General features: G+C 38.6%; 1 protein-coding gene across 9 annotated transcripts in view; it reads left to right on the top strand.

Moving 5' to 3' along the window:
- Positions 1-13665, top strand: part of LIN52 (lin-52 DREAM MuvB core complex component) — an 83082-nt gene that overhangs the window by 39989 nt on the left and 29428 nt on the right. For 4 of the 9 annotated variants that reach the window (XR_003257685.1, XR_003257684.1, XR_003257683.1 and 1 more), the window contains exon 6: positions 8627-8746. The exons of 3 other annotated variants lie outside the window; for them this stretch is intronic. Coding sequence is in view for 1 of the 6 variants with exons in the window: in XM_026090776.1 (XP_025946561.1) it covers positions 4796-4851 (56 nt within the window). In the remaining 5 variants the exon portion in view is untranslated. Of the gene's footprint in view, positions 1-4795; positions 7838-8626; positions 8747-13665 lie in introns of those variants that run through there. 2 more of the 9 variants (XR_003257687.1, XM_026090776.1) reach the window with 1 other exon arrangement.

Raw genomic sequence — 13665 nt, 5'->3', positions numbered from 1 at the left:
CTGTGTTTAAAAACAAGTTCTTTTAGTTACCATAAGTACAACCGAAAGGGACTAAATGGGCGGAAGATTTTGACAGATAAGCTGACAGACTGTGTACCTTAAGTAGGTAGTCAGTAGATAGCTTTTTTGTAGTCAAAAATGTAACATTCAAAGTGTGATATTGCAAGGCATTTCAGGGCTAAAAACATGTTCTGTTTGTAGGGCATTAATTATATTTCCAGTTCCTTTTAGTAGAAAGACACTTAGATTTTAGTCCTGCTACATTTTCAGGTCAGAGGTTATGCTACAAGAGCACAGTCAAATTTGCATCTGAGTGGTATATTTGAGGGAGAAACACAGAAGTGCTTCTTTAGTGGGGTGACTGTTTTAAAATATCTGTGGTTTGAAGATGCTCACAGGCTTTGTTCTGAGATTTTAGAATAAGCCCAGAAGACATGGTTTAGTGAGCAGGGAAAGGTATAATGATCATGATAAATGTATGATAAATACAATTTGTCATGTATCTTTTATATGGACTTTATCACCAAGTGTGTTGTGGTTGTGCATTTATGTATGTACTATGTTAAGAATGTGTGTACATGTGTGTTGCTTAGGGAGCCTCCAGGATGAGAGTTGCTTACATAACTGTAAGTCACTATTTTTGTTACTGGTTTTATAGTAGTAAATCCGCCCATTATTTCCTGGCTATCCAGTCCTTATGATGCAGTGTGTCATGTATTGTCATATATGTGAGAAGGCTTTTTATGGGGAGCAATCAGACTGGACCCCAATCTCCAGTACAGTTTTTTTTCTAATTAAATTGTCACTGGAAGGAACATCCGGAACAGCAGTTTTCATTTTCAATTGAAGAAAAAACATTATGAGTCTTTGTCATTTGATTAAAAAGTTACTTAACCTTCAAATTGCTATAGATGTAAAGATAGCTCTGAGTTTCCAATGTAATCGCCTCAAAGTTAAAATCAGGAAAATCTTTGTGTAATGAAACCCATATGTCATAGTGAAAGGATGCAAAACACTGGCAGAGTGGGCTGCTCTGGCAGGAGATTCTGCACCCAATCTTGTTAACCAGGACTGCTTTTGGTAATCCCTCATCTCCTCACTTGAAGGAAATCAATCTGTACTACTGAATCTTTTCAACCAGCAACCACAAAATTTACTGCAGAGAGGCAGCTTGGGGACAATTGTAGTAGAAAAGGAGCCCCAGGCAACAAAGCTAAATGTGGGATTGAGGGATTGAAGTTCTAAGAGGAGATTATATTAAACCTTACGCTGTTCTSCTATCAAGTAGAAATCTCTCCTTCCCCTTTCAGCCCCAGCCTGTCCTATCCAATACCTGTTCATGAGATCTGCTTCTTCCTAGGCAGAAAACTTGATTCATATAGGACAGCATTCTCTGTTAATTATAACTGCCTGATACCATTTCTCAATACAGTTTTCTGAAAGACAAGGTCTGTTCAGGTGCTCAACTTCCATTGTAACCAGTGCTGATAACATTTTAAAATGTTTTTTTCTATGGTCTTCAGTACCCTCTTCCTCCTCTCTACTAGGCAAGATTAATTTGTAACCAGGCTATTGAGATTGTATCTATTGTTGATTTTCTATTGTCGTAGATGCACAGCATAGGAAAGGTTGTAAATCGTGACTTGACATGGAGATTCATGTTTCTGTTTCATGCTGCACAGCCTCCGTAGTGCCTGTTTGCTGGTACAAAGAAACCTGCACTCAAGCCCCGTCTTCACTAGACAAGTCCCTGGTTTAAGCAGCCATTAAAAAAAAATCCCTAAGGTTTTCAGTACAGTTTTGTCCAACCTTTTAATTAAAAAATCTACCTCTATCTACTACACTGCTGGCTTCTGCTGGTCCCTTGGGTAGCTGCTTAAGACAGGTTTTACCAGCTCTCTTAGACTGCAGTCATATTTAGAATGTGGGTGATGGTTTCTTCATTTGAAAGCTCATACCTCACTCCAGCAAGCTCCAAAAGGCCCAACTGGAAATGATATTCCCATTATTAAGAAATCATTTATCAAGCAATATTGAGCGGAAGAGTCAGTTTAATATTAGAGGCTTTTCTGTGCAAAACCCAAGCTCAAGACATACTCCGGTGCAGATTAAAGAGGAACAAAGGAGAAGAGATAGCAAGACATTTCAAAGCAGTATCATATAATATATATCTGGCCTGTGTTTACCAGGAATGCATTTAACTGTGATTCTTGGGCAGATCAGAGAGGCAGCTGAAGCAGAGAAAACAAGATTGTAAACGTTTGTGCAAATTTCCCCTTAGTTTGGCTGGGATTTGTCTGTGATATGAAGACATATTTCCTGGCCATTTTCATATATATACAAAGATGTAAGGCCCTTTCTTTCAGTTTGGCATCATATCTTTAAAAATAAAGCCCTGTTGCAAGACTGAGTATGTGAGGAGAAGAGGAATACGGAACAGCAGAAGGCTGTCTCTTGCTCCTAATGGGATTTTGTAGCAGCATGTGCGAGTTTGTTTCAGAAGTCAGAAATGAACAGATGTTGGTATAAATTACCTCTGTGTCTGATGTCTTGCAAATTAAAAGCGCGGTTGGCATCACTAAACAATTTCACCAGGTTGGGGGGGGGAAGCGGGCGGTGATTATTGTAGCAGGTCGGTAAGAATCTTTAAGCTGCAGCAGAACAGGATAGCAAGGATAAAGGAATGAAGAGTAAAATGAGAGGTCTGTGAATTAATCAGAAATGTTAACATCTCCGATGACAAGTGAACAGGAGGGCACATGCTCTGGAGCAACCCCCAACCCACAGTAATTTCACTCAGCGCACAGAAGGAGTCTATGCTCTCTGCCTGATTTATAGGGTGCAGCCCTCTTTGGGGGAACAGAATTGTCACGCATTCGTATATCTCCTATATGGGACTTGCACTCAGGAAAACTTTCCATTCTGTGAACTGTAGTTTGACTTTGCGCCTTCTCCATAGTAACATTTTAAAACCATGCACTGTTGATGGTGAAAGGCAGGGAGGTGTCAAGAAACTGGTTGAGAAATCTATTTCTAACTGAAATTTCTAGAAACTTGCATTTTTATTTAATCATGTTATTCACACATAACAATTCAGTTCCTGACAAAATAACAATCTGCTCCCTGCCCTTCCGCAGCACCTGCTACCCCTAGGTCACTTTAGCAGTGCTTAAAGATATAAGCTCCCTTGCAGATGGGGGAGTAGAGGTACAAATATGTAAATGACTTTCCTGGTTGTTCACGCTGTGAACCAGAAGCAAAGTTGGGAACGAATCCCAGATGATGTAACTCGTAGCTGGAGACATGAACCAAGCGAACAATGCAGTGATGTGCTTGAACCTGCAGCCAGCCGGAAGCAGTAACTGACACTTGCTGCAGTGGGCTATGGACTTTGAAATCTATAAATATCAATACATACCAAAGAGTTTATAATAATAATTATTATTTTACAGGGATCTTGTTGATTCCAATGCCTCATGGTTCAATTTTGGGTAGACAAGTTAGACGTAATAACTTAAAGAATGTGAGGCTGTAAGGCACATTCTAATCAGTCAAGTCAAGAATAACAAAATATCTTTACCAGAGGGTGAGTAGTGAGTATTTTAAGCAGAACATTTTTATTACATTTAAATTTTGTTCTAGCTGGATATCCTGTAATGTCAAAAGAAAACCCAATAGCTAACCCACCTGTAGTTTTTATGCTAATTGTCATTTCTGTTGTTCCTCTCAGTAGAAAGGTCAGGAATCGAATGATAAAACAGAAAATGAACTCCTATCTCCTCCTTCCAGAGTGTCTCTAGGTTGAATGTAGGAAACATGTATGCTTGCATCAGTCCTACAGATAAAAACCTCCATGTTTTGTCATCTGTCAGTCCAGCACAAAACTCGCACCTTTATTTAAAAGAAATGAAGGGAAACACCAGTGGGAAAATTGCCTCTCTCCAGGACCCAATCACTAATCATGCTGTCTTTGATGCACTGTGTTGTTATGGTGAGACAAAAATAGTATTAGGGCTGCTCTGCCAGCTTGTGAGCTTATGGGCTCACAAGTCAGAAATGTCTTGTGCAGAAAAGTGGCTGTGTAAACCCTGTTGTAATACAGCTACCAGAGATTGATGGTGCCAAGAGTGAGAGAGAGACTTATAAACCTTGCCTTGCTGTATTAAACATTGAAAGACTGACAGTGTGGAGAGAGAGAAGACCAAAGCTCTATAAACTTTACTTTATTACACCATCCATAGATGAACTGCACTGAGGGAATATAAACCCCATTATATTACAGTATCCAGGGACGGACACTGCTGAGAGAGAGAAAATGCTGTCTAATTTCTGTTGAAGATCATAGCATCCAGGGACCAATAATCCTGAAATGGAGAAAGACAGAGTTCCATAATCTCTGACGGATTATAACATCCAGGAACAATTGCTCTGAGATAGAGTGATGGTGATCTGGATTACACCCTTCAGAGATGGATAGTACAAAGGCAGAAAAGGAGATGCTGCAAGAGCATAATGCAGTAGGAATAGAAAGCATAGATTGTATGTAATGAGACAGCCTGTGGGAATTATTACTGAGTTTAGGAGATTCCAGGCCTTGCCTGCATTTCTAGATGGTCAAGAATTGAAGATGGAATGTAGTTCTATTTATTTATTTTTGTTTAAAAAAAGAATCTTTACTATTAGTATAAGTACAAATCTAAGTGAATTTCTTATCCCATTTAAATACTGCAAATGATACATTTCTTTCTGACTTTTTGTTTTAATATTAATCTGTTTTTCCCCCTTGTGATTTCAGCTAGAGAAATGACTCGAGGGAAATTCCTCAACATCCTAGAAAAACCCAAGAAGTAGCTGCTGCTTCTGGAGTTTGGACAAAATACCCCAGCTGGATCATTTTATGTACTGTGGATCAGGATGAACCCCAGAACTTCTAAGGAGGAGAACAAAGCTCTTGCTTTAGATCTTCAGAAGCAAATGTCTCTTGCTTCCACAGCTCGTCTCATAATGGGGGAGAAGCATTCCATGTGCAGATCACAAGGATTGCTACAAATTCCATTGAAATTCAGCCTTTTTCTGACCTTAAGATATCCAACAGGAAGACTCAGGCTTGACATGCTGTGACAAAGTTACCTGCCAATTTTTTTTATCCGCTATTCAAAGTGAACAGCCCCAGGGTCCTCACTGAATTGCTCTCAGTGGCCACCCCTGTTTGTAATGCATAAGAGATCTTTTATGTCGGTGGCCAGTGTGCATCATGATGCACTGACCCTTTCATGTGTCTCTTGTCCTAGATACATTGATTTCCTGTATGCAATTTATATGTTGAAAGGTTTGAGCAGAGTTTGGGATGTAGACTGACTGATAGTTCTAGCCTTGGTTCTCCAGGAGCGTACGCTTTTTGTGTAGAAGTTGAATGCCATCTGTGTATTAGATTCCAGTCACTGCCTTCAGAGAAGCATATCTGGTACTCTGAGGAGGACCTTCAGTCTGGTCTATTCACTTCACATTGCTTGCATTGTGTGGTATGTACCAGGAGCCTCTTCTCACCACTGAACGGTTCTCTTGTGAAATCTAGACTGACAGACCACAGGGAGAGAGGAAGAGGTGTGTGTGTGTCATGATGGAAAATATCTTTATAGAATCTTTGGCCAGTGCATAGAAAAACTTTATCAGTCCCCTGCAAATCTCAATGTACTTCTTATGAAGCTAGAAGCAGAAGAAAGTTAGAAATAAAAGAAAGTTATAAGGTTGACAGGCAATAAAGCTTTCACTTAGAGAGAACTCCAAGAAGTGGCAACAGGCTTGCTAGCTCCACTGCAAGGATAGTCTGCTTAAACACAAGCTTCACACTTCTGAAAATAGCATTCCTTGATGTTTTCCATTATATTAGAAAACAGCAACCTTAAAATTTGCTTCACCTACAAAGATAGAATTTTGAAGAGAGAATCTTCCAGGTTCTGGTGTCTTTTGGCACAAAATTTTGGGCGTTATTCATCTCATGGCTTAATGCCTTTTTTTCTGTTGATGCACTTCTGTTCATCCCTGAGAGGAGGTAGGGAGCATGTTCAGATAGTTCATTTAAGAAAAGAATTTTTTCATGTCATCCAATTTCCTTTTCCTAGAAAACAGCATTTTAAGCATTAGTAAATAGGTTCTTCTTTTTAGGATAAAAACATAATATTGAAATGTGGGGTGAAGAACAGTTTGTTTTTTTGTTTTTTGTTTCTTTTCCCCTCCATTCAGAAATGTCATTTTTAGCATGCAGGCTTTTCAAAAGTTGTCATTTCCCAGACTCAGTCACATGTGAGAGGAGAAATGACTTGGAATAGTACTTGTGCTGCATCATTAACAGTTTGTCCGTAGAGCATTGCATATTTCTGTCTTTGCAGAGAGAGGAGACTGTTTTCAGGCGCATGTGCAATAAGTAGGAGAAGATTTTTAACCAAGTAGACTTCTCTGAATTTTTAGTAAATGCTTGTGACCTTTCAATCTTCAGTCTGTGGTTGCTTGATCAGTCAGAACTAGGCTCATTTTGGACAGCTCCTGTTAACTAAGTTTAAGCAGTTAAATTGCATATTCCAGAAAGACCATACACAAGTACTGAGTATTTAGGCATGTCAGGAGTCTGATTTTTAAACTTAATGGATTTATTTCCATACTTCAGATTTTGCAGGACTAAGTTTAACAGAGGAACTCCATCCATTGAAAACATGAGAGATGAGACAGGAGAACGTGAAGAGAAGCTGTAAGTGGTAATTCAGAGACAGAGAAAAAACTTGCTGGTTCAAATTGATGTTGATGTAGCTTTGAGTATTAAATTATACATTCTGGATGCAATATTAAGTTTGTATATCATATTTATAATGTAAATACACACATATATAACATATTGGGATACATAGCCTGTATCACCAATGTGACTTTGTGCATATTGTAGAGGTTTGTAGATTCAACACATTGAGAAATTTGAGATCTGAAGGAAGGAGGAATGTAAGGGAAGATATCAAAGTCTGACCTGGAAACATATGTGTATTTTCTGATATGTCTAGTAAGTARTAAGGGATTTCAAACTTTAAGTAGTTCTCAGTAACCTTCCTGTGTTGTGGTTTTTTTTTTTTTTTTAAAGCCTTTACCATCTGCAGCAGTACTTATTATCCATAGGGCAGCAAGTAATATATGCTTTAAAACTGTGGTATTTATTGGCTTTGTACTTGTCATCTGTAGAGATGAGTCAGTGATGTATTTTGTAGTGGTAATATTTATATGTATTTTTGTGTGTTAGCCAGAAGATTGTAATCTGTCTGTTACTGCTGTGTGGTCTCGTAATAAACGCAAAGCTCACAGAACACTCTGGGTTTCCAAAATAGCCCCCTGAGACGAGAAAGCTGTGGTTTAACCACCTAGAAAATACTCTTCCTCAGGCTCTTTTCACTATTAAGATGGATAACAAGGTGCTCCTCTGTGTACTGCCACCTCAGTTTTTGGCCAGTGCATGCTCCATTCCCATCAGTAAATAAGTAGTTGGCAATATCCAAATGGAACTAAAGGTTTTCACACCCTGTTAAACCCCATTTCTTTCTCCACTGATGTCCTTCCCAAGCAGCAGTATCTATGAAGGATGAGAAAATCTGGGTGGCTTTTGATTGGTGATAATCTTCTGTATTTGGAAACATCAACAAAAAAGTTTTGACAAATTAAATGATGAGAATGAGGAGTATATTAGGATCAAAATTTGGTAATATTATATGAGCTAATGCATTGCTTTATAAAGTGTTTTCACATGTCAGTATGTCAAATGTTACTGTGAGATTCTCGGAAATAAAAGGAACTAAATACATATTTGTTTTAAATGTGTTACGTGTATTCAGTTGTAGAAGCTGTTCATTTCAATCTGAGTATCAGATGCTTTGCTGTTTAGTCCAACTGAAAAGAAATTCTTCTTCTATTATCCATTGCACCTAGACTTTTATGATGGTAATGAAGAGGATAATGTTCCATTACCCAGTGTTTTGCCATTATAAAGTTGAGAATCTTGGAACACTCCTATAGCACGGAGCTTTTCAGTTTTGCTTCATATTTCTCCTGCCAAGTCACCTAGAAATGACAGATATTTGTATATGTATCTGTCAGCAGGAGACCCAAGAGTAACATCTTTCTACCGAGTAACAAATACTGATGCTTGGAAGGCACACTTACACTGTAGTATTCACTTAGAACGCTCTAAAGAGCTGTTTGACTTCCCCTTTATCATACTGAGTGTCATTGCTGGGGTGTACTGCCTCAGTTCTTTTACTTTTCTCAAAAGGAAGTGGCTCTCAAATGTAAGGAGTGACATGAATTGGTTCCTTAAATACTTTCTTCATGGCAGTGTGTGCGAAAACAGGTTATTATCTGGACAATAAGTGAGCCATCTGTTACATGGCTCTAAATAGGACCCAAAAACAATCTGAGCTGTATAAAGTTCAGTGAATAGTTCAACAATTGGTGATCCTGATTTTGTTATGGTTTGTAGTAGAATATGAAAGACACAAAGGTCTCCTCTACTCTCATATATGCTTTGTTGTTGTTATTCTCCAAGAAGATCTCTTGAACCTCCATGGAAGAATTAAATTCAGTCTTTTAACAGGTGAGCATCCATACTGCCAGAAGCGCAGCAGAATGTATCAGACTTGTAAGAACCAGTTGTGATCAGCAGGCAATACAGCCAGGAGATTTGAGATTCAAAACTGACTAATCCAACTCAGAGGTAATGTTTGAATCTTATTCTATGTTACTGATGACTCATAAAAATGTAAGATGCTATTACGTCAAATCAAAGGTCCATTCTACCTCTAATCTTCTCTTAGATTATAAACCGTTGTAGACACAAAGGGAAGAGTGTAAGCATAAGACTTGCATGGAGTGATTTTACTTTGAGTTAACTTACCCCACATCCAGCAATCTGTTTTAGGGATTTAGCTAGTAGTTGAATCTGGTCCACAGTGGACACTACCCTCCATAAATTTGTCTTATTTCTGATTCATCTGTATGCTTGGCCTCTAAAATGCCCCTTGACAGTGAGTTAAAAAAAAAAAAAAGGTAAAGAAGCATTATTTGTCTTAAAACTCCTTACCTGATAATTCGATTTTGAACCTTTCATTTCTTTTATTTTTAGGAACAGTAATTTTTTGTTACCTTTTTTTGCTGTCTGTGCGCTATCCATGATTTTATGGCTTCTGTGATATTTGTGTTCTATGCTTCTGTTCATCTTTCTGCAATTATCTGTCTTCTATTATAGTCTTTTTGAGATGGCATAATCAAAGCTGCAGGGTATTCAAAGTGTGGGCATACTGCAGAGGCATGTAGGCCTTAATCACAGCTTGCATTTTGTTCTTTCACTGTTTTATCTCATGTCACCATGGCCTGAAGCCCATTTCGAATATCTGTAAGAACAGGATCATCACTCAGATTTGTAGTCTATTTATGCTGCTGAATTCATCGACTTCATCTTTGCTCACAGGAACTTGTCTTAGGCAAACAACACTTCTTCCAAATCATGACGACAGTTGTGACAACCTTTTTATGCTAAGGAAGAGGTACTAGGCAATTCCATCACTGACCTATGCAGTACCTAAAACCCCCATAAATTACATCTTTGCATTAAGACCTGAAATCCTGGACTTCTTTCCCACCATGAACTCAGTAACATTGCATAAACAATTCTGTAATACTTCTAAACTAATATCAATTTTTAGATATCCACAATCAAAAAGACAACCAGTAAATTACTGTTACAGAAAATCCATGGATTGTTGCATCTACTCCCATAAAGCTAGTGGTCATTCAAAACACCAAAGATATAATCTAGATTGAGGCATTCAAGCATCATCACATTTGCTCTGAGTTCGTATAGTTCCTCCTTCGAAGGAAGAACCCCAAGCAACAAGGACACACTTAAAGGGGCTTTGCATCATGTCTTTGTGAGTTACCTGACTGTGGTGAACAGACTGAATATAGTATGAAAATAATCCTCACCCCTTAACATTGTATCCCTCTAGTGATACTTTTTAAAAAGTCATTAAACAATCAATCTATATTGGAAGAAGATCATATTTTGAAAGAAAATTTCCCAGAACCGCCTCTCTGTATCTTCAGTCCAGCAAAATTACAATTGGAGGGAAACTTCCCATCAACCCTCAATAGAATGAAGGTGATTAGAACAACAAATGCAAAATTTATAATAATATTTCTATAGTCACTACAGTAAAAGCTTCCCACCACAGATGTAACAAAACCCATAGTTCCTACATGTACACCCCAGAATACACATCAGCTGGTGTACCAAATACATTCAAAGATATTGTGGGTGATGCCAAATAAGCATTATCCATCTGAGGAAACTTCTTCAAAAAAGAAGAAAAACTTCTTCAAAAAAATGCTGTGATGGTATGTTTCAGAGTATGATTTTTCTCAAATTTTACTAAAAGTCTTTGTTGCTTTTCCCTGGAACTATCATGGCTACAGCTAATTCCAAAAATGTTATTTTCCTTATTTTGACTGATCTTTCGGAGAACAGCCCATAAGGGCTCCTAGATCTCTTCCCTGCATGATGACAGCTCACTTAAATCCCAGTTCTTTTCTTCTGCATTACCTACAGGCTTTGTCATCTCACTGCCCACTCCTTTCTCTATATTGTTGACAAGGATGTTGACTAGCACAGGTCCCATAACAGTCCTTGGGGGGCAGGCTGCCAACCTCCCTCTTTTATGAAAACTGACCATTTATTTCTGTCAGTTGTTTCCTATCTTTTAATCTATTATTGATCCACAGGAGGACCTTGTCTATTATTTCATGGTAGCTTAGCTTCTTTAAGAGCCTGAGGAAAGCTTGAGCAAAATTCAAGATTATATCACTAAGTTATCTTTATCTACATGCTTGTTAATTTCTTGAGAGATACCCAATAGATGTGTGAAAAAAATTCTCTTCTACAAAAGCTATATTGACTCTTGCGCGTTATAGCCTATGCGTCCCTACATCTACTCTATTCTTTAGATATCCACAATTTCAACCTATTTACACTRTCTGATGCTAAAGCTTATTGGTCTGAAGTCTGAGCTGAAACCCTCTTTAAGGACTCTTGCCACAGATGTCATTTGCCATTCCTCTGATGCTTGATTTAAGGTAGAGGTTACACACCACATTTAGTATTTCAGCAATTTTTTATCTTAGGTCATCCAGAACTTTTCAGTGGCCATCTTTTGGCCCCACTGACTCTTCTGGTATCTCACATACTTGAAAGTGAGGAGCTTTCATGCATTTTTAAAATTTTACAATGAAGTTGCAGAAGAGCCATGTTAGCCCCCCTCTCTCTCACATGCTTTAGAGGGCAAATGTGCACTGAAAAGAGTAGAGACAAGGAGCAAAACACTGACCATTGTTTGTTATGGGATAAAACTCCTGCTGACTTTCAAGAACCAGAATTTCATCATGATAAAAGATGAACTTTGATATTTTTAAAAGAGAGGGAAAAAAAAGAAGGGCTGGAGCCTTTTGGTTTTATGTGATACTGGGGTTCTTAGAATAAAAGCCATTCTAGAGATGTATTATCTTTCCAGTCCTATCCCTACATCAGTGTTTTTAGTTTCTTCGAGGAGGATGAGGTCAAATGCAAAAACATGAAATGATGAAGTATAATGGTGATCATTTGAAGTCCATATAAAGACATTTGAAGTTGCCAGAAAAGTGTGGACTGATCCAGCTTTCAAAGAGCATAACCTGGACTCTACATACAGTATGTGCAATATTGCCCTGTTTACTTATATTGGACTAAAATTTTCAGTATGGAGGGATTTCTTCACATTTAGACTCTATCATCCACTGAAACTGCTGATACTTAGACTTGACCTTTTCAGTCATGTCCCTTTGAGCAGAATGACTGACTCCAGGCAGTTGATGCTTGTGCAGAATAGGCGTTTTCTTGTTGGGTTTGTGTGGTTGACCTCTGGCCTGCCTGCTGATTCCTATAATACAGATCAGTGGCCAGTGAAGCCAGAACGCTCCCTGCCTGTCTCTGTTATAGACACCTCAGTAAGGAACAGAAAAGAGGAAGCGGGGTGAGCTCGAAAGCGCTTACTTAATTGCTAGTAGAAAAAATGGGTAATAAGAATGACCTTGCACCTTCTTTATTGACCATATCTCTGGGGGGACAAAGTGCTTGACTTGATTCTGTATCACTTGAAAGGCTGTCTCTGTGACCAATAGCTGATGAGTAGGTGTGTAATAACATAGGCTAATTAAATTTTGTGCTTCAAGGCACTTGGATGCCAGGAAGGATTCCCCTCCCACAAATGCCAGGCTCATCTAACAACTTTTCTGTTAATCACAGAAGTTTAAAGCTAATTCTGAAGCATCAGAAATTTGCTGTTTACCATCTTACACTCACCGCTGTAGTCCAGAATGCAATAGGTTATGAACAAAAGTCAGGAAGAGGGCTCATAATCTGAATGAAAAAGAGGGATAAGAGACCAGCAAAGATACCCAAGTGGGGTACTTGGATACTCAGGTCGCCTGGTTCTGTGGCCTTTATTTTGTTTTCCTTTCCCTGTATTAAGGTAGCTGTTATTAGTCATTGCTAGTTTTCATTGATTTATTTATATATTGTATATCAATTATCCTAAATTGCTTTTCTAGCTCATCACCTGCCCCTGTCTTTTTCTTGCACTCTGTGTGGGTTAGTTTATCACATAAGTCACTCTGTCTTCCCACCCACCAAATCTTTCTCCCCTGCTTAGTGCACGGAAGTCAGATGGTACAATATAGAGCCAGGGGTTCTAAGTACCTCTGGCAAGACCTTTTTGGCCTGATTTTCAGAAGTGATCAGTATCTAATCAGCTGCACTGAAGTCAAAGGGATCTGCAGGTGTGGAGTATCCTTAATAGAATCAGTTGAAATATTTTGTTCAAAATGGGCTTCTTGTCAAAAACTGTTATTTTCTTCTAGAGAAAATGTTTTGCTGAAATATATTATATTGATGATAGTTTCTTAAGAAAGTGTGGGGTTAAAAGTCAGAGGGAGTATGAGTCCTTCCTCAATCTTGTTTTGATCAAGGACTTTGAACTGGGGTCTCTTATCCTTCTCTTGCCTTCTCCTTCTGGAAATTCTTATATTCTTAGTCACTTTGTGGACATCTTTAGAAATCTGTCCTGTGATACGCATTCCCTTCCATGGGAGCTGACAGGATGTCATTTATATACATGCTCCTTCTGAGTCTGAACTCTGAGATAGGCCCACAATATTGCCTCATTGGAGAARAGCACATGGCAGGTCTCTGTCCTGCATTTCTTTTGAAGTAAAGGAGACCCAMGTGAGTCTTAGTGGACACTGAAGGCAAACCTTTGCAGTTACCCAATATTCTCTGTATTCAGTGTTGCTCCTTCCACAATGACAAAACAAGCTAACTAATTTTTGCTTTGGAATGACATAAAAGCAAATGTTTATTTTTGATTGTGGGTGGAAGCACAGATATGCATGTGCTGTTAGTGACTGGAAAGGAGAAGGTAGGTCAGTGATTAGAGTAGGAGGAAAAGGGAGAGTGTGTGCACAGGTGGACACTGGCATTTGAGAGCTGGAGATAGCGTGGAGAAAGCCTTTGTCTCCAGCAATGAGTAGCTGATGCCAAGCAATCTG

This window comes from Apteryx rowi, unplaced genomic scaffold (genome assembly GCF_003343035.1).
Source record: "Apteryx rowi isolate R43461 unplaced genomic scaffold, aptRow1 scaffold_88, whole genome shotgun sequence".
In the NCBI taxonomy this organism is placed as follows: domain Eukaryota; kingdom Metazoa; phylum Chordata; class Aves; order Apterygiformes; family Apterygidae; genus Apteryx; species Apteryx rowi.
The sequence above is the reverse complement of the archived record's forward strand: the minus strand, read 5'-3'. Positions and strand labels throughout refer to the sequence as shown.